General features: G+C 40.5%; 1 protein-coding gene and 1 long non-coding RNA gene across 3 annotated transcripts in view; one reads left to right on the top strand and one right to left on the bottom strand.

Annotated features, from left to right (window-relative positions):
* Positions 1-20,471, bottom strand: part of LOC129171441 (uncharacterized) — a 44,078-nt gene that overhangs the window by 10,398 nt on the left and 13,209 nt on the right. The window contains exon 4 of the long non-coding RNA XR_008566790.1: positions 19,531-19,713. This is a non-coding gene — a long non-coding RNA (uncharacterized LOC129171441). The remainder of the gene's footprint in view (positions 1-19,530; positions 19,714-20,471) is intronic.
* Positions 5,469-20,471, top strand: part of si:ch211-198m17.1 (mucin-2) — a 17,453-nt gene continuing 2,450 nt past the window's right edge. The window contains exons 1-13 of one of the 2 annotated variants that reach the window (XM_054760080.1): positions 5,469-5,789; positions 14,914-15,855; positions 15,922-16,020; positions 16,112-16,210; positions 16,287-16,396; positions 16,461-16,519; positions 16,595-16,728; positions 16,811-16,945; positions 18,436-18,478; positions 18,550-18,587; positions 18,668-18,755; positions 19,549-19,747; positions 20,293-20,325. In XM_054760080.1, coding sequence (XP_054616055.1) covers positions 5,738-5,789; positions 14,914-15,855; positions 15,922-16,020; positions 16,112-16,210; positions 16,287-16,396; positions 16,461-16,519; positions 16,595-16,728; positions 16,811-16,945; positions 18,436-18,478; positions 18,550-18,587; positions 18,668-18,755; positions 19,549-19,747; positions 20,293-20,325 — 2,031 coding nt within the window. In that variant the 5' untranslated portion in view covers positions 5,469-5,737. The remainder of the gene's footprint in view (positions 5,790-14,913; positions 15,856-15,921; positions 16,021-16,111; positions 16,211-16,286; positions 16,397-16,460; positions 16,520-16,594; positions 16,729-16,810; positions 16,946-18,435; positions 18,479-18,549; positions 18,588-18,667; positions 18,756-19,548; positions 19,748-20,292; positions 20,326-20,471) is intronic. The other variant, XM_054760081.1, reaches the window with a different exon arrangement.

Here is a 20,471-nt window from a genome sequence, read left to right as displayed (position 1 = left end):
CAGACATACATACGTGTGTATACGTGTGTATACATGCATACATACATTTATACATGTGTGCATATATACATACATACACGTGTGCATGCATACATACATACGTGTGCATGCATACATTCATACATACATACGTGTGCATTCATACACACATACGTGCATGCATACATACACACATACGTGCATGCATACATACATGTGTGCATTCATGCATACATACATACGTGTGCATGCATACATACACATATGTGTGCATGCATACATACACACATACATGTGTGCATGCATACATACACATACATGTGTGCATGCATACATACACATACATGTGTGCATGCATACATACACATACATGTGTGCATGCATACATACATGTGTGCATGCATACATACATACGTGCATGCATACATACACACATACATTTGTGCATGCATACATGTAAGTAAACTTGAAATGGTTGTACTCAGCCTGTCTAAGTTCCATTCCATTCCATTCCATTCCATTTTCCTCCGCTTATCCGGGTCTGGGTCGTGGGGGCAGCAGTCTTAGAAGGGAAGCCCAGACTTCCCGGTCCCCGACCACCTCCTCCAGCTCCACCGGGAGGACACCAAAGCGTTCCCAGGCCAGCTGTGAGACATAATCCCTCCAGCGTGTCCTAGGTCTTCCCCGGGGCCTTCTCCCGGCTGGGCATGCCCAAAACACCTCACCAGGGAGGCGTCCGGGAAGCATCCGGACTCGATGCCCGAGCCACCTCAGCTGGCTCCTCTCGATGTGAAGGAGCAGCGGCTCCACTCGGAGCTCCTCACCCTATCTCTTAGGGTTCATTATCGGTTCATGATTTAGTAAAATGTTTTATTTTCTCGTGTATTTATAAATGTTCTTTCCGCAAGCAAAAATGTTTTTCCCGATTATCCGAAAACATTTTCAGTACAATACTCGATTACTAAAATATTCGATAGCTGCAGCCCTATTCAGGACTACAAATGAACTTTTCTTCTATCGCTAAACAATGTAGTGTGTGAGTGCTTTTAAATGGGTTTGGGGTATCTATCAGGGCTAAATCTATTTGTGGCGGTACAAATGTATTTGCGGTGGGCTGCAAAAACAAACATTTATGAAACATATAATTAAAAACAGCTTTTTGACGAGTAAATTCTCCGCCCCCTTCCTCAGTGGCAGCGAATCATGTAAATGTTGTTCCTTAGGTAAACTACATGAATCATAAGTTGCTAGTTTTCCATTATTTGACCCTGATGCTTTTTTTGGTCAATGCAGTCTGTGAGTCATACCTTCCATCAATTCCAGGTAGAGTGGTTGCTTCCTTTGGTTGAGCAAGTTAGTAAACTCTTCACTTGAGTGGAAGCAAACACCTCAACAGTTTGTCGCCACTATTTGAAATTAGGTAACATTTTACTTTTTTGTACAAGCAGTGTACAGTACGATTATTTAAAAAACAAACAAAAAAACTGAAACACTTCACCAGGAGCCGCAGCTGTCACATGATGATTTATTTCCTCTCATTTATTGCGTTGAGGAATTAAAATACTTCTGTAAATTGCAAAAGGGAAGTGAGCGTTTCTCCTAGGATGAAAATGCTCACCAGGTGGACACAATGTCCTCTGGTGCTCCACACCCTAAAAAGTCAACTACGGAAGCCCGGTGGTGCCTGCCTTGTGTTAACATCCCATGACTACAGTATTTGCCATCATCATCATCACTATGATTGTTGACTTTATCTAAAAATTGTACTTTCTGTGTGAGTCAGCTGATAAGTCTTATTTGTCACGACTGCAGGGAGAAGAAATGCCTTGTTAACGTGACCAAGCAGGAAGTGGAAAGACTTTGGAAAATGATTCCGTCATTTTTTTTTTCCTACAATATTCATTTAGTAACTTCAAGAAATAATATATTGTTTCTTTTCAATTATTTTATTTGTTAATTATGTTTTATTTTCTTTAGTTTTTTGGTTTGACATTATTATATTAAATCTTTTAGAATGACTAACTTTCTTGGGTGATGGGTTGGAAATTTTTTGACTTATTTTTTTAGATGACCATATACACTTCCTTTTCTATAAGGCTACAAATAATTTTTAATTTTTACATTTATACCTCACTATAACTTGAAATTGAAAAATGTAAATTTAAATAGACAAATTTTAATTGAGCTTCTTAATGCTATTTGAGCTAGACATACCTCTTTCTATTCTAAATAAGGGGGTACAGGGGGTAATTATATATATATATACACAGTATATATAGCATTAAGGCCTTTGAATTTTTTTTTTTTATATTGATCATGTTTTTATGTATTTCAGTTTTTATTATATCTGTTCTAATGAGTAACATTCTTTGGTGATGGGCTGGAAATACGGACTATGTTAATTAGATTACCAAATATAGTTCCATGTCTATAAAGCTACAATATAATTTCTACAATTTATAATGTTTACAAAAGTTTATACCTCACTAAAATGAGAAATTTTAAAATGTAAACAATTGACAATTTTCAATTAGCATATTATGCTTCTCTTAATGCTATTTGACCTAGATGCACATCTCTGACTGCTATCCTAAAATTCAAAAGGCTAACTTAATATTTATATGAAATAATCTAATTTTTGCATATTTTAATACTAATACTAATAATTCAGAATTTTTATTATTCCAATTTTAGGGCTTTGTAATTACATCTGTATAAATCAAAACGTGTTATGTGCAACCAAACAAAGGCAGGGTTTAAAGTGGTCCTGGTTGCTAAGGCTGAGACAACAACAAGAAGAGAAAGTGAAAAATGGCGAAAGCCAGCTGCGTGTTTGAGCGAGATAAGAGCGTTGTCGTGAGCCTTTTATTCCCCAAAGCACAACGTAAGAAGTCAAACAAGGAGAAATAAAACATTAATTTCTCTTCATACACTCCTTAGTCAAACATTCATATTCATTCTTCATGAAATACCACTGCAGCACTCCACTGACTGACTACTAACAACATGATATTATCACACTGTTCTTAAAAAAATAATAAAAAATTAAATCTTTACAAACACGAAGACTCAATCCGACTATTTATCAAAAAAATGTGCAATGTCAATATAAAACGGGCAGGCAGGACCCAAAAATGTTGAGGTGAGGATTCTGGTTTATCGCGGTTAATCGCTTCCACGCCTGACTGTGACAAGTGAATTTCTTTTATGGAATTTTTCATCGATAGAGCGTAGAAAACCTGCTTTTGACCTTCTAAATACTGTTTTTAACATGATTAAAGCCCTCTAGTATAACACCCATAGTCACCTTTACACTCCTATTACCCAATATAGTAGAATAATAAGAGAAAAGACATAAGACATAAATAAGACTTGTGCTAGTGTGTGTTGCTTACAGCCGCAACAGTAGCCCATGTTAGGGATTATTGTGTCTGTTGTCTGGCTAGAGTTGGCATTACTGACACGTGTGCACAAGACTACACCATGTCTTTAAATGCATCTTCTGAATGCCTTTGCATTTTACTTCAGTTAGCTATTTTTCTGCTTGAAAATGCTTCACTTGGGAAAAAAAAATACAGAACATTTGCTTAAACATGCATTTTGTTTTTCTTACTAATAATCGGGTGTATTCATAGGCTGCAAAATCTGAAGCGCAAGTGGCGAGGGATTACTGCAGGTGTGTCCAAAGTGCAGCCCACAGGCCACTTGCGGCCCTCAGCACATTCTAAAAGTCAAACTAAACAGGAAAACTCAATAAAAACAGGAAATATGGAAGATTTTATGAGAATAACATGTAAATATTAGAATAAAGTTAAAATAATAGACATTAAAGGGTAAGTGTGGAAGTAGTAGGTAAGGTAAGTGGTAAGTTGTGAATTTTTCTTTGGAGATTAATAAAGTGTCTCTAATCTTATGAGAAAGTCGTAATTTTACAAGAATAAAGTCATAATATGAGGGAAAAAATATTTAAAGTTGAAACACTGAAGAAAAAAAGACTTCTCAAAGTCGGAATATCATGAGGAAAAAAAACAATGTGTAGCTGTATGAGAATAGAGGCAAAATATTTTGGGTTAAAGTCATAATAAAGTTAAAAAGATGAGAATAAAGCTGAACTTTAAAAAAAAAAACACAACAAAGCCTATTGTAAGGAGAGACGTTCCTATTCATAATACACTTTGTCACCTATAACACAAAGCTTCAGATAGAGGCTTTTTCTTTTAAACTTGTCTTAGCATGTCTGCATGGCTTACTTCACAAAATATAAAACATCAAAATGGCCCTATCATTCTTTCATCTCTGGAAAAAGTTTGGGCACCTCTGGATTGCTGCATTTGCTAATTTTGCTCCTCAATTTTCTTTAGTTTTGGCGCTTTTACAATTGGCACTTTCGCAGGAGGGACAAGGCAAGGGAAGTGGTTCGGGATAGGGCTACACTAGTTGTTAGGGATAGGGCTAGAGTTGTGGTTAGGGTTAGGCTAGGGCTGGAGTTAAAAGGGTTAATGGTACGGTTTGTGTTGCACCGAGAGCTCCAGTTAGTGTTGTGGTTTGAGTTAGTATTAGGACCAAGGTTCATGTTAGTGTTGCGATTCGAGTTAGTGTTAAGGTTAGGCAGAGATAAAAGTAACAAGTGACATTTTCTCATGTTCTACAGATGATTTGTTGGTCAAGTATTGACATGACAGAGCAGCTTTGATGCACAAAGCTCCACTTTGTTGTCTTTTCTGTCCTTGGTGTACATCTTTGAGACCCACTTGGCAAACAACGCTATCACACAAATATGAGTGGAATTCCTTCAGAGAGAGCGTAATGTTATTCCTCCTTTGTCGCTGCTTTATCGGGATTTATTTATCTTAATCACATGGCTCCAGATAGACTAGCACTGATGATAGGCTCAAGGAAAACCCTTCAGAACTAAATAAAACACACAATACAAAACAGAGTACTGACCCCAGTATACGATGACTTTTCATGACTTGTTTTTAAAACACACACCACATGGATGTAATCATTGTTGTCTATGGTAATTAAAAATGCATTTGTTCCAATGTTTCCCAAAACAATAGTAGCAGTAAGGTATCAATCAAGGCTATTATGATGAATCACCTAATTGCCACATAAGTGTATACATAAAATTCATTAATCTCCAATCCTGGCTTTTTCAGAATTTAAAAAAAGTCTTATATCCGGGTGAATACGGTAGATATTAGAAACTGCTGTGTCTGCTGCAGTAAGTTGGTGAGCGTAATTATCTTTTATTTTATGGTCTGTTTATGTGCAGGTGTCCTCACAGCAGCAACTAGCTAGCCGGCTAACGTTAGCGTCTTAAACGGGGTTGCCCACCGCTAATTTATTGGGTCGTTTTGTTCTAAAACGGCTTTTCCTTGGCGGCAGTATGGCTAAGGAGTTTGTGGGCCTCCCTTCCCAGCAGCGCTGCGTGAGCCCCAGAGAAAGAGAGCAAACAATCGCTTAAAAATAGAACTTGATTGTACAGTAGGTTTTTGTGTGCCCCAGCGCCATTTGGCAGGACGGGCCAAGGGGCGGGGTCTGCCACTGTTAATGATGATTGACAGCGGAGACTGTCCAATGGGAGGAGAGAGAGAAAAGCCTTTAATGCTGGGTCTGTCAGTGGGAGTGAAGCACCTGTAGCGGCCATCCAGCCAGCAACCAGCCTCCAAGCAGCCAGCAAGCAACCCACCCCGGCCCGCAGGAACCGTTACACGCCGGTACCGCTCACTTAGCAAGCACCAGAACCGGAGCCATGCTTCTACACGGTCTGGCTAGCTTTATTTTGCTGTCTGTCGCCGCAATGGGTGAGTGAACTTGTTGGCTTTATGTCGACTAAAGCTCTTTAACGTTATTGTTAGTTATTAGTTTATCACCACTTAAAATAGTTGTCAATTCTTCTGCTTGTTCGGCTGTCCTGTTAGAGTACAACATTTAATCTAAACTAATCAGTCTGAATAAAGTAGTTCAAAGTGATAGTAAGTACTGTATAACATCCAAATATATTAAAGTACACACTTTAAAACCTTTCAAACTTATTGCAAATACATTACTTTAAAGTTGCAAGTACACCAAAAGTGTAACCCTTTTAAGAATGTGTGACTAATGAGGATTCTAATCATCTTTTATTGCATCACGCTAAAAGCCCATCTTAATATTTCATAGGAATAAAGCTTGACAGCGCAATACTAATTAATCATACAAATACTAATTAAAGCAGCTTTTATTGTAATGCATTGTGCCAATTCAACTCTTTAGGACCCATTACAAAACAAAACATTATTGTAGTACATTCCAATACCTTTATTATACTCCAAATTGATGTTTTTAATATTTCAAATTTTATTTTAACTATATGATTGCAGCTTTTTCCTTACTTTTATAACCTGTCATCTCTGATTGGCAGATAGAGATCACATTCTGCTGTCTTGCATCTCATAAATTATCAACGTTGCACGACTTAACTAACATGTTTTTAACTAATTTCACACTTGATACAAGAAATACATTATTATTTAGTTACATGACAAGGTCAAAAATGCTGCAGTTTGTATAACTAGGAAGCCAAAAACTCTTAATGTAAGGTTGTTTTGGTACCCTATAAGACTTTACATTGGAAAAAACAAAACAATTGTGCTGCCAAGTGGAAATAGGACTCAGCGCTCCAGTATTGAACTCCAGCGCCGCATTTCATTGATACCACGGCAGAACATAACAGCAGGGAGCCAAAAATTGGTACACGAGTTACTTTGGTACCCTGTAGCGTACTGAAGTGTGCTACTTAGTGGAAACAAGACTAAGCTGGCTCCTGTAGCACTGCATCAGGGAACCTAAGTGAGGGCTGCCAAAAATTGGTACACATCAGTTATTTTGGTACCCTGTATAACAGTTCCCAATGGGAAAAAACCCAAATTGTGTACTTAAGTGTGCTAACGGGCGGAAACAGTATTTATCCCATCAATCATTTAAGTTGATATCCCAACAGCAGTATTAATAAAGCAAGTATTATTTTAGTACCATTACATTTTAAAATGGAATAAGCAAGAAAATGCATTTTAGTAACATTACAACATTTTAAAATGTAATACGCAAGAAAATGCATACAGGTGGGCTTTTTGTTTTGTTGCTGTTTCAGTTGGCAGGGTACCAAAAGGGTTACTTACCTATCACGTTTCTGGTACCCTTGATATGGTGCTTGGTCACAAGTGTGGAAAGGAGGAGGGGTCGTCATGTGCTGCAGGGCGTGGCCTCTTTGCGGCTGTCCGCGTCTTGTCACATGCGCGCTCGTATGGAGCGGGTCCAGACGGCCTTGGGGGCTTCAAAGTCTGAGTGCGTTATTTGAAGTGGCGGCGCCCTCAGTCATGCAGTCTGGCTCCACATCAGCCTCCTCTTAAAAGCGCCTTTGTGCCTTCTTCACTTCCTGTTCCTCCTCTTTGTCATCTTCCCCTGGCCTTCATGACTTCCTCCCTGGCTGACATGAGTCTTTGTACGCGCTCATACTTCTTGTTGTTGTGGGTTCTGGACGGCGTGCAGGACGACGCTACGTGTCACGCCGCACTGGGAAAGCGCGTGCTGGCTGGCCGAGCTTTAATTGGATATGATATGGCGCAGAGGCCGCGCGACTGAGCCATCTGTTGCTGTGAGAGGCTCTTAACAGGTGTTTGCTCACACAGGTGCCACTCGCCCCAACATAAGACAAAACAAGAACGATTAAAAGGACATCATCAGATGTAATATTGACTGATGTCATAGTACATTTAATACAGTATCAGTCAAACATCATACATTTACGATCATTTATTGAAAAAACAAACTATTAAAGGGATTGGTTAAAAATTGGTACAGTGACATGGACCACTACTAGTCTGACCTGTGAACTAAGGAAATTTATTTATGTACTTGTTTTGTCATAATTGTGCACATAAATAATCGTGATTAATTGGTTCCAGGCCTGACTGGTATAAGTGATTTTCCGCATAGTAGGATTCCTTAAATTCCATACATGGAAGATTTTCGTGGTTAGGGCATAGAAAACCTGTTTACGACTTTTTTAAATACAGGTTTTAACATCATTAGAGTTCTCTGACATGAAATAACACCTAACACCCCTATAGTAGCCTATGCACTCATATAACCCAATATAGTAGACATAATAAGAGTAAATAAGCCATTTCAGACATAAAAAAGACTCATGCTTATGTGTGTTCTATAAATGTGCTCCTTAGGGGAGCTGAGTGGCAGTTGGACAGGGTTCAGAGTTGAGTTTCACCTTTGCCGCAACGGGATTATTATGCCTGTTGTGAGATATTTCAAACCTGCAATAAAAGCCTGTTGTTCCTGCCATCAAGTCTGGTGCTTGTGTGTATCACCAAACATTGCAGTAACATTACTGACACCTAGTGATCAGTGTAGGATACTACATATCATTCACCGTGTCTTTCAATTAGTATTTTACTTAATTTAGCCACTTTTATGCTTGAAAAAAAGATTGGAAAATGCTTCAATATGCATAATCCTGACTAATATTCAACTACCAAACAGCATGACTTCTGAATATATTTTTGAAAAACCACGATAGTGAAGCCGCGAAATTTGAACCTACAAGTGGCAAGGGACGACTGTATATTGAAAATATTGTGCTAATTTTAACTCGCCTCCCCGGCCCAAAAAAAAATTACAATTAGTGTAGCGTAACATAGCATTGCATAACGGAACATACGGAACAGCTGCCAAAATAAGCCATGTGTCTCAAAATGTCTTTGACTCTACATGGTGTAGAGTCTGAACTTTTTGGTTTACAGCAAAAACTGGCAAATATGGAAAAAATACATCAGAAATACACAATGTAAAGACAAAAGGCTGAAATGTTGATATTAATGACTAATAATAACGAAGATTTGTCTTTACAATTTTTTTTAGCCTTTTTACAAAATAAAAATGTATATTTTTTTAGCCTTTTTACAAAATAAAAATGTATATATCAAAGAGGTCCCCTGCACCCCCCCAGTGGAAACAATTTGTGAACCCCTGGTTTGCGGTGATTGGCTGGTTGTCAATGTTGAGCGCTGGCTGTTCAAAGGCATTCAAAAGTCCATAGAAAAATTCCGTTGTTGTCTAATCATACATCATGTCATGCACTATCGTGACTAATCCACAGCTGTACTGCAATCATACAACATGTCATACACAGATTGTCTAATCATACAACATGTCATGCACTATCGGGACTAATCCACAGTTTTACTGCAATCATACAACATGTCATACACACATTGTCTAATCATACAACATGTCATGCACTATCGGGACTAATCCACAGTTTTACTGCAATCATACAACATGTCATACACACATTGTTGTCTAATCATACAACATGTCATGCACTATCGTGACTAATCCACAGCTGTACTGCAATCATACAACATGTCATACACACATTGTCTAATCATACAACATGTCATGCACTATCGTGACTAATCCACAGCTGTACTGCAATCAACTCTAAACCAAATCTATTCTGATTTTCCAAAAGACGTTAATCACAAGCCAGCGTAGTGTATCTTGCAAAAGCAGTGCCGTTAAAGGGAGCGTGAGATAAGGCCATAGAACACTCGCACCAACATGGCGGTTGAGCCAAAGTAGAAGATGAAAGCATAGTACACTGTAATCACAAGAGTACGTGTACTTGTACAGTGTATTTGTGCCTCCCCGCTGCTGCCTTTGACATGAGGATGTGTAGTCACATGACACATGGCAGGACAGCAGTTGATGTTTGTGGTCGGCCTTTTATGAAGTGGCTTTGGGGGGGGTGGGTGTACCTTTTAAATGGCAGCATGGAGGACATGTTTGCTGTCATTAGACGGCATGGAATCGACTCTTGTATCCCTGAAGGCATGCTTGGAAGAGTCTGGTGTGGAAGAACTAGAACATGTCCAACAACTCATACATGGACAAATGTTGTAGAAAGTCTTCAGGCTGCTATAGCTGTCATGTGTCCTCCAGTGGTCCACATGCGTCTTAATCATCACCCCTGACAAGGCTTTCTAGTCATGAGCAGCGGAAAGCGAACGTGACATTGCCTTCAGCAGGATGAGGACTTCAGTGGCAAAAAAAGCCCCTGAAGGACACAAGCGCTGACCTGACTTCTCTGCACTCGTGCGTTGGCCGTTTGACAGCTGGAAGTAGACATCTCCATGGCGACACACACACTGGGGTGCCAAAGAGGCTGGAAGGCCAAAATGCATTGTGGGTAAAGCCGGACCTTCCGATCCGCATCCTCCTGTACGTGTTTGCAGACGACCTTAGACCCAGTCATCCCTTTTGTGTCTGCAGGGGATAATCCTGCTGCAGGATAAGTCCTCACTGACAAGACACTCCACTCTTAATTACCTCAGCAAGGCAATGGAACATTAACTGCTTTCTACTCCATTTGAATGGATTCTATGATTTTTGAATATTTTATTTTGATTTTATACAGTTTTTTTATCTTAGGTGTTGTATCATTATTAGCATGGAACAACACCTATTTACAGTATTTGTATTCATTTGTGCACTATATGAAAATGTCAGCTACAAGAATAGAGCTCAGTAAATCACTTCAATAATTTCCTTAAAAGACTGTTTTATATGTACATATAATAATTAGGATTCTGTATTGAATATATATTGATATATTTAATATATTTGTATAGATCTGTACCACATGAACTTGTAAGCTACATTTTTAAATCAGTGTAATTAGACTAACATTTTATATATCTATATATATTAATATTAATATGTGTACTATAGTAAGTGCACTCATTATTATATCATCTGTAGTGTGAAATTGGTACATATATTATATATTTCATTCACTTGTGCATGACGCAAAAATGTAAGATATTATAGTAATTAATACAAAATAAACATTTTTTTCATCCAGTCTGTGCCTTACAGGAACATGTAAGATATATAAATAAGCAAAAAATCCTTACAAATATCAAAACCTAAAATATAATATGAATTACCACATCTTGCTCTTGACTGAGTAACTGAACTCAATCAGTAATTATATATGTAATTTATAGATTCATGTAAATTTTGAGATCTTTACAACAGTAGCACAAAGTTAAGATTTTTTTTTTTTTTTAAACAAGTGTACTGCCATTTATACAACAATACAATACTAATAAACCATATTGATGATTTGTGCAATATTTAACAAGGGCCTGCTTCCTCTTAGTCCCTGCACTTTTATTGCAGCAGCCACACAGCGAGATGAACACACACCAAATGTTTCCTTTATGACAATTATATGGTGATGAAAGGTGCTGATAACTCACACTGGCATGGACACACCAATGTTTGCTTATGTCACATTTCCGTGAGACTAAGTTACCATGACAACGATTGCCTCCCTTGCCAATCAGTTGTGGGATTTCCCACTGCGGACTAACATGGTACATACTTTACATATGATTGATACTGTGGCAACAAAAACTTGACACCTGAAAAACCTGACACACATAATAGGATTTTGACAAAACGTGTCTTTGTTTTTGTTTTGAGCAAACTAGATACAAATGCTTGAGAGTGGAAAGAATGTAGAAAGGAGTCTCAGCGTGAAATTTTTACTCAACCTTCAAACCCCTCTGGCCCCCCGCATGCTTGGAAGCAATTGTGTTGCTGAGAATGCCTTCTGTGATTGCATGTATGGGTAGGGTGTGTATGTACTGTAGTGTAGGGCCAATGTGTGTATGTACTGTAATGTAGGACCAATGTGTGCATGTACTGTAATGTAGGACCAATGTGTGTATGTACTGTAATGTAGGGCCAATGTGTGTATGTACTGTAATGTAGGACCAATGTGTGCATGTACTGTAATGTAGGGCCAATGTGTGTATGTACTGTAATGTAGGGCCAATGTGTGTATGTACTGTAATGTAGGGCCAATGTGTGCATGTACTGTAATGTAGGGCCAATGTGTGTATATACTGTAATGTAGCGCCAATGTGTGTATGTACTGTAATGTAGGGCCAATGTGTGTATGTACTGTAATGTAGGGCCAATGTGTGTATGTACTGTAGTGTAGGGCCAATGTGTGTATGTACTGTAATGTAGCGCCAGTGTGTGTATGTACTGTAATGTAGCGCCAGTGTGTGTATGTACTGTAATGTAGCGCCAATGTGTGTATATACTGTAATGTAGCGCCAATGTGTGTATGTACTGTAATGTAGGGCCAATGTGTGTATGTACTGTAGTGTAGGGCCAATGTGTGTATGTACTGTAATGTAGCGCCAGTGTGTGTATGTACTGTAATGTAGCGCCAATGTGTGCATGTACTGTAATGTAGGGCCAATGTGTGTATATACTGTAATGTAGCGCCAATGTGTGTATGTACTGTAATGTAGGGCCAATGTGTGTATGTACTGTAATGTAGGGCCAATGTGTGTATGTACTGTAGTGTAGGGCCAATGTGTGTATGTACTGTAATGTAGCGCCAGTGTGTGTATGTACTGTAATGTAGGGCCAATGTGTGTATGGACTGTAATGTAGGGCCAATGTGTGTATGTACTGTAATGTAGGACCAATGTGTGCATGTACTGTAATGTAGGGCCAATGTGTGTATGTACTGTAATGTAGGGCCAATGTGTGTATGTACTGTAATGTAGGGCCAATGTGTGCATGTACTGTAATGTAGGGCCAATGTGTGTATATACTGTAATGTAGCGCCAATGTGTGTATGTACTGTAATGTAGGGCCAATGTGTGTATGTACTGTAATGTAGGGCCAATGTGTGTATGTACTGTAGTGTAGGGCCAATGTGTGTATGTACTGTAATGTAGCGCCAGTGTGTGTATGTACTGTAATGTAGCGCCAGTGTGTGTATGTACTGTAATGTAGGGCCAATGTGTGCATGGACTGTGGTGTGGGGCCAATGTGTGCATGTACTGTAATGTAGGGCCAATGTGTGCATGTACTGTAATGTAGGGCCAATGTGTGTATGTACTGTAATGTAGGGCCAATGTGTGTATGGACTGTAATGTAGGGCCAATGTGTGTATGGACTGTAATGTAGGGCCAATGTGTGTATGTACTGTAGTGTAGGGCCAATGTGTGTATGTACTGTAATGTAGGGCCAATGTGTGTATGTACTGTAATGTAGGGCCAATGTGTGTATGTACTGTAATGTAGCGCCAATGTGTGTATGTACTGTAATGTAGGGCCAATGTGTGTATGTACTGTAATGTAGGGCCAATGTGTGTATGTACTGTAGTGTAGGGCCAATGTGTGTATGTACTGTAATGTAGGGCCAGTGTGTGTATGTACTGTAATGTAGCGCCAATGTGTGTATGTACTGTAATGTAGGGCCAATGTGTGTATGGACTGTAATGTAGGGCCAATGTGTGTATGTACTGTAATGTAGGGCCAATGTGTGCATGGACTGTGGTGTGGGGCCAATGTGTGCATGTACTGTAATGTAGGGCCAATGTGTGCATGTACTGTAATGTAGGGCCAATGTGTGTATGTACTGTAATGTAGGGCCAATGTGTGTATGTACTGTAGTGTAGGGCCAATGTGTGTATGTACTGTAGTGTAGGGCCAATGTGTGTATGTACTGTAATGTAGCGCCAATGTGTGTATGTACTGTAATGTAGCGCCAATGTGTGTATGTACTGTAATGTAGGGCCAATGTGTGTATGTACTGTAATGTAGGGCCAATGTGTGTATGTACTGTAATGTAGGGCCAATGTGTGCATGGACTGTGGTGTGGGGCCAATGTGTGTATGGACTTTAGTGCGGGGCCCATGTGTGCATGGACTGTAATGTAGGACCAATGTGTGCATGGACTGTAATGTAGGGCTAATGTGTGTATGGACTGTAATGTAGGGCCAATGTGTGCATGGACTGTGGTGTGGGGCCAATGTGTGTATGGACGTTAGTGCAGGGCCAATGTGTGCATGGACTTTAGTGCAGGGCCAATGTGTGCATGGACTTTAGTGCAGGGCCAATGTGTATATGTACTGTAATGTAGGACCAATGTGTGCATGGACTGTAATGTAGGGCTAATGAACACAAGCACGGCTGGATCTGATTGAAGAGGTTTTTCCTTAATCTCCATCACTGGTCATCCAATCCAAGATTAGCGCACCGCCTTTAAGTCGTACCCTAGACAAGCGCGTCACCGAATGACACAGCAGTGTGTTCTGATTCAATGCGTCATCATTGAGTGTCGGGTCTGTGTGCGTCCATTAAAGTCGGCTTTGTTCTTCTCCAAATCCAAGCACGGCAAAGTTCCTGTACACATAGAAAATCATCAAGCGAGGCCCAGCAGCAGCTGATAGCGCCCTCAGCTTTCTCAAAAGTGTTTACGTAAGGCATCCGCCGCCCCATCTGGATGCCACTAACATGTTCCCTGGCTGGTGGAGAGGCTCTGAAAGCTGAATGATTGCAAGCGTACACGAGGAGCCTCAAAGACCTCCCGCCAGTCAGAACACACTCCAGGCCACCCTACAGCTTCCGTGTGTTGCCCCGTAAACTCCGAGGATGGCTAAATGGGAACAGACGTCAGCTAACAACCAGGGTCAAAAAAGTGGATCAGTAACAGACATTATTTCATTGCTGGATCCTGGTGTTGTTCATTTTGTGCATCTAATCCTCCTGAGTCATGTTTATTTAAATGTGACTGTCAGACGACAGAAAGAAGATATAAGGGAGATAAAAATGTACTTTGTACGACAAAGACAATCTTTGTAATGTGTTTTATATCATATCACGGCGTGTACGCTTCGTACAAGTCTTTGAACTATCTCAACTATGACGCTCCAAAAACACCGTTCTCCCAACAAGCTGTGCCTTGTTGTTCTTTACTCAAGTTCTTCTGTTTAGTCGTCTTATCAAACAGAACATTATGAAATGAGTTGATTCCCCATCTTTGTTTTGACTGCAGGAACGGGAGGGATAGATCCTGACAGCTCCACTGTGACAGCTGAGGGAGGGTCCGCCGATGACGGATACACAACCCGTGTTCCATTCAGCACCTCCATACCTTTGACACCGTCCACATCTTACACAGTTTCTCCACCACCCACGACGGCGGTAGGCAACACGACGGAATCTGTGACCCACGCTTACGAAGAGACCACCTTCTCCGAGCCAAGCAGCACAGCGACGGAGAAGAGCGATGACGCCACGACTGATGCCCCGATGTCAACAAGCACAGATGGCAACATGAGTGAGACGACGACGGCAACGCGGCCTCCCGACCCGACAGACGGCAGCGGCGGTCCCACCACAACTACAGTCGCACACTTCACCAACACCACTGTGAACGACAAAGACACCGCCTGGACGGCGACGACCGGTCCGGCTGACGACAACACAACTGTGACAACCGGTCAGTCCGAGAATCACACAGCAACCGTTGCAACCACAACCTCAACGGGTCCGACCAATGACGACACAACTTTAATAACAACGGGTCCAGCCAACAATGATACAAGCCCGATGACAACCGGTGTCACGACATTGACGAGTCCAACCGATGTGACAACCTCGATGGCGACAGTTGATCCGACCGCCGAAGACACAAGCTTCAGCACAACCACGCCTGCCCTGACAGTAAATGACACAACATCGTTAACGACGGCTGCATGGACCGACAACACCGACTCCATGACGACCATCGACGAGGACAATGCAACAATCTGGATGACAACCTCCACTCCGTCCCTCAATGACACAACAACTGCAGAAATCCTCAACCCGACTACACCCACAACAGTCCTTACTTCTTCAAAACCTTCTGAGACGTCCTCCAGTGTCTACGCAACAACAGAATTGATCACTGTCTCAGCTGGACCCCCATCTCCCGCCCCCACGACGACGGAAGGTACGACTCAAGTCATTAGTTTGCTTTGTCTTTGGACTGACATGTTCTTCAACGTTCCTGTGACAGGTCAAACGGGAGCAACCAGCCATGAAGCCACAAGTCACGTGACCCCAACCCCACCCACCACTGAAACCCCGCCTGTTCCCACACAGGTTCCAGTCATAGGTGTGTACCTTTTGGTCTAATTTGTGTTTTCCAAAAATCAACATGCCACACATTTTCAGAATATTTAATGCATGGTCATCTCTTCCCCCAGTTTGTCCTGCCAAGCCTTGTCCTCTCGAAAGCGTCTGCCTCAACGGCACCTGCCAGTGTTTCTCCGGAAGCTTCCTGGTGGACGGCAGCTGCACACGCAGTAAAGAGGACTTGAAAGAAAATGTCCGTCACGAGGCTGCGAGTCTTAATTTTGTTTTCTTCATGATCACCCTCAGGTCAGGTGTTTCCTGGACAGCTCCATCTGAGATCCTTGAACTTCACCAATGACATGTTCAACAGGTCCTCAAAAGCCTTCCAGAACACGGCAGAGAACATCTCCAGAGCGGTCAGCTTGCACGTCACACAGAACTGCAACATTTCAAGCATTTATTCAATTAATTCATTTGCAGCTCGCTGGCGCCTTTGCTGGTCAGCCGGAGTACATTCGCTCAGACGTGGTGCAGCTCCAGTGAGTTGGGCACCAAAAAATAAACTCCCATCTTGTGTTGGGAAAACGTCACCATTTTGTTTGTGTTCTCTGCAGACCAGGAAGTGTGATAGCGACGGTGAACAACATCTTTGCCGACACTGCAGTCTCTCGCGAGTGGGTTGAAAAGGCCATCGAGGACGCCATCGACAGCAGCTCACAAGGACCGCTGCTCAACGCTGCCTTTAGCAGTGAGCTAACGCTAAAAAAGCCGTAACTCGCTTGTCTTTCTACGCTTTTCTCTCACAACCTCTTTCTTTTGACCTGGTTTAGGCACAGACTTGTGTGGTCAGGTGCCACTCCCTTGTGACGCCGCCACCACAGCGTGCACCAGCGCCAACGGGTTGGTCAGTTGCTCCTGCAAAGATGGCTACATCTCTACCATCTACTCCAATACCAGCTGCAAAGGTAAATCTGTTTGTCTTAATTTAACGTTATATGTTCATGAAAATAGTCAAATTTTGTGAATTTTGCAGCTTCGCTCTAGCACTGTTTTTCAAAAATCTATTTAAATTGATTTTTGTGGTTGAATATGGCCTATTTGCTAGTAAAAAAAATCCTATGTCAGCAAACCTTACGTATTTTTTGCCTAAATTAAGCAATTTCAAGCATAACAATTGCTAACTAAAGTAAAATACAAACATGAGGCCTTCAGAAGACACATTCAAAGATGTAGTATTCGACACTGGTCACTAGGTGTCAGTGATGTTACACTGTTGAGTACAGAACATAAAAAATCAAGGAACTCTCCCGGTGCTAATGTGTGTGAGTCTATATTATGTCTTCTATTCTCTGTAGTACGTCTACCATATTGGGTGTTAGATCATGCATGTCTAGAGGGCTCTAATAATGTTTAAAAACTATTTCAAAGACTCTCTAATAATGTTAAAAACTATTTCAAAGACTCTCTTTCTTTCATGCCAGATACTAATGGTTGAAAAAAATCCAGTACCTTTAATCAGATCTGCACCAAAATCTCATTTTTCTTTTTTCTCTTTTGAAACCACAACATATATACTAAGGAATAGCTGTAATACATTGTGTAAATTACATAATAATAGTATATACCTGGAAATTAGCTCACTGATGTGGAATTCTGTCTCTTTAAAAATGTCACTTGAATGTTGATTGTTCATCTGGTTAATACAAATAGTGTAATTTAATTAAAAGTGCATTTAAAAAATTTTAACAAATCTATCTTCAAGTAAAATAATGGTGTAGTGGATAACAAGGTGGGACAAGAGATAAAGTAGCTGGGGTCAAAGGGCAAGGGTAGTTAGGTGTTTCATATTTTTAATTTAAAAGGGATTTTAAATCATGTTGAATGCCGGCTCTTGAACGTTCAGTGTCCCTTGTTTAAAAAAAAAAGTCACTTTTTAAAAATAATTACATCAAGTAAAATACAAACACCTTGTCTTTAAGAAGTAAATGATGACTTGTTGAAGTGGAGTAGGTGGGTGTTGTGTTTTTAATTAAAAGGGATTTGAACAAACACATGCACATTGAAGTTGGACATTATTATTCAACTAGAGGCAGTATTATTGCTTTGTAAGACCAAAGGAATGAATAAACCTCTTCTTTCTCCACTCGGATGATGTTCAGATTTACGACTAGGTATTACCAGTGTGACGTGGCAGGGCGCTCCACTTATTAAAGCCACTGAATTATAAGATATTACTTTGAAGACTGTGCACGCTGTTCAATGAAACGCTGCAGCGGGACAGCGAGAGCTCGCGGGGATTGAGCTTCAGAGAGCTTTCAAGTGCAGATTCTACGTTATGGTTGCCACGGAGACAAGTGGACGAAGCATAAACATGCCCGATCCTCTAAGAGCTCTTGTGCAAAAGACTTTACGGCGTTTGTGCAGATCGTCATGATGAGTTGTTGTGTGTGTGCAGCATGTCCAAGTGGACAGCATGCAGTGGACAACACCTGCAAGAAGTGAGTACACACATTTCAGGTTTGCATGGAGGGTTTTAGGACATTTTATGACATTTGTTTTCTTCTTCCAGATGTGCCTTTGGCTACGGAGGCTTCAACTGCAGCGACTGTGAGTTATGTTACACTTTTATTGCTTCTAAAACTTTGGAAAAGTGTGCGCTCTAAGAGTCAGAATGTGCGCTTTTGCAGCATCTTTACTGGCCGTGGTGGTGGTCTCCTGCGTCCTAGGAGGGATTTTACTCATCCTCACCTTGGCTTTGCTGTCATACTGCTGCTGGTGAGCACACTGAAACTCCAGTATTTCATCATAGTGTTGAAGCACTACACAAGTGGACAGTCGTTCATTTGTACACCAGTAGGGGGCACTGCCTCCACATTGCAAATAAACTTCATGAGAACAACCTCATGAGAACTACATGAGAACAACCTCATTTAATCTCCTCAAGTAAGCATTTTAATTGTGGAACATTATTCATATGGTTTACTACTCTTTGAAATGTTCATATATTTTTTTTATCCTTCATATTTCTAGCGACCAAAAAAAGCGTCATGTTCTGTAAATGCATGAAATATTCATTCAAAAGCTCCAGCACATCACACTTGTTTTGTGTTAAAATGTGATATTTCAAGTATTTTACTCTTGTATTATATTTTATGTATGTAACATGCAAAAATTCTACAGTATTTAATTTAGTTTTAATTGTGTTTTTTACAAATATATTTCTATTAAAATGCAATGTTTTTTTTTTAACTCATCAGCATTAACTTGTTTAATGTTTTAAATATATTTCTAAAAATAAACATTTTTTCATTTGTATTTCAATATATTTTTTACGTATTTTATTGGGCCATAGAATTGTTATATATTGTTATATAATTGCATATATTGTTAGAATGTTGTGTATTGCAAATATATTTGATAAAATATTTGAAATATTTATATATATATATATATAGTATTTGAAAAAATAAAGAAATTAACTATGAAGGAAAAAGTACATGTGTACGTACAGTGAACACGTATGTACATTTAAGAAAACTTACAGATGTACCTTTGCTGTGTCCACCAGGCGGCGGTGCCGAGGCGACCCCAGCAGCAGCACCAGTAGTCCATACCCAGCGGGCGAACTGGCCAAGCCGTGGCCCTCTGACATCACGCCCCTCCCCCGCGCAACCACCACCTGGGACGCGATGCCGCCGTCCATGGAGATGATGGAGGCGGGCAGCACTCGTGCCTTGGTGGACAGAAAGCGTCACACCAACGGCGTGGTGAGTGTCAGTCTTGTAACATCAATCAATCCATCAATCATTTGTCCACATTAGGGATGGGCATGATTAATTATTATTAGGAGTAGACTTTTGCTGAACATTAACAACATTGTGTTGCTACATCTTTAAGGAAAAGCCACAACCAGCAGGGGGAGCCACTAGTTTAGAAGAGGAAGTCATTTAAATTTCTAAAATTTGTCATATTTTTTATTTAACTTTTTTTTGTAATACATTTAAAAAATTAGAATTAAAAATGTAAATAAAAAATGTAAAGCATAAAGTATGGCTGGAAATGTTGCAATATCAGGTAGAGTGGAAGCCGTTTATGTCCTTTTGGACGAGTGTGATTGAAATGTGCAAGTCTAATGTCAAGCTAGTCAAGCACACTTTTAACAATGATCAAAGTCTAATGCACAAAGACTTTTTCTGCGCAATGATGAAGGAAATGGCCCCCAATGCCCATCCAGTCCACATTGAACTCAACAGCTAGCTAGTTTCCCGCCCATGCTCCCTGCTTTCTCTTGACCACCAATGTGTCGCTTTAGGGGCTTCAGCTGAAGCAGACAGGATGGAAGAAGGTAAGGCCTGTTGGCTTTTCCACTCTTCCTCCTGCTGGTCTGGTGTGCTCCTATGATGGTGGTGGGCTCTCAGCAGCGTTGGCGCGTCTGTCTAGCTCGTCCTGTACATTCAAGCGTGTGTGTGTGTGCGAGACTAACAACCGCTT

Source organism: Dunckerocampus dactyliophorus, chromosome 18 (genome assembly GCF_027744805.1).
Source record: "Dunckerocampus dactyliophorus isolate RoL2022-P2 chromosome 18, RoL_Ddac_1.1, whole genome shotgun sequence".
Classification (NCBI taxonomy): domain Eukaryota; kingdom Metazoa; phylum Chordata; class Actinopteri; order Syngnathiformes; family Syngnathidae; genus Dunckerocampus; species Dunckerocampus dactyliophorus.
This window is presented reverse-complemented; position numbering and strand designations above follow the sequence as displayed.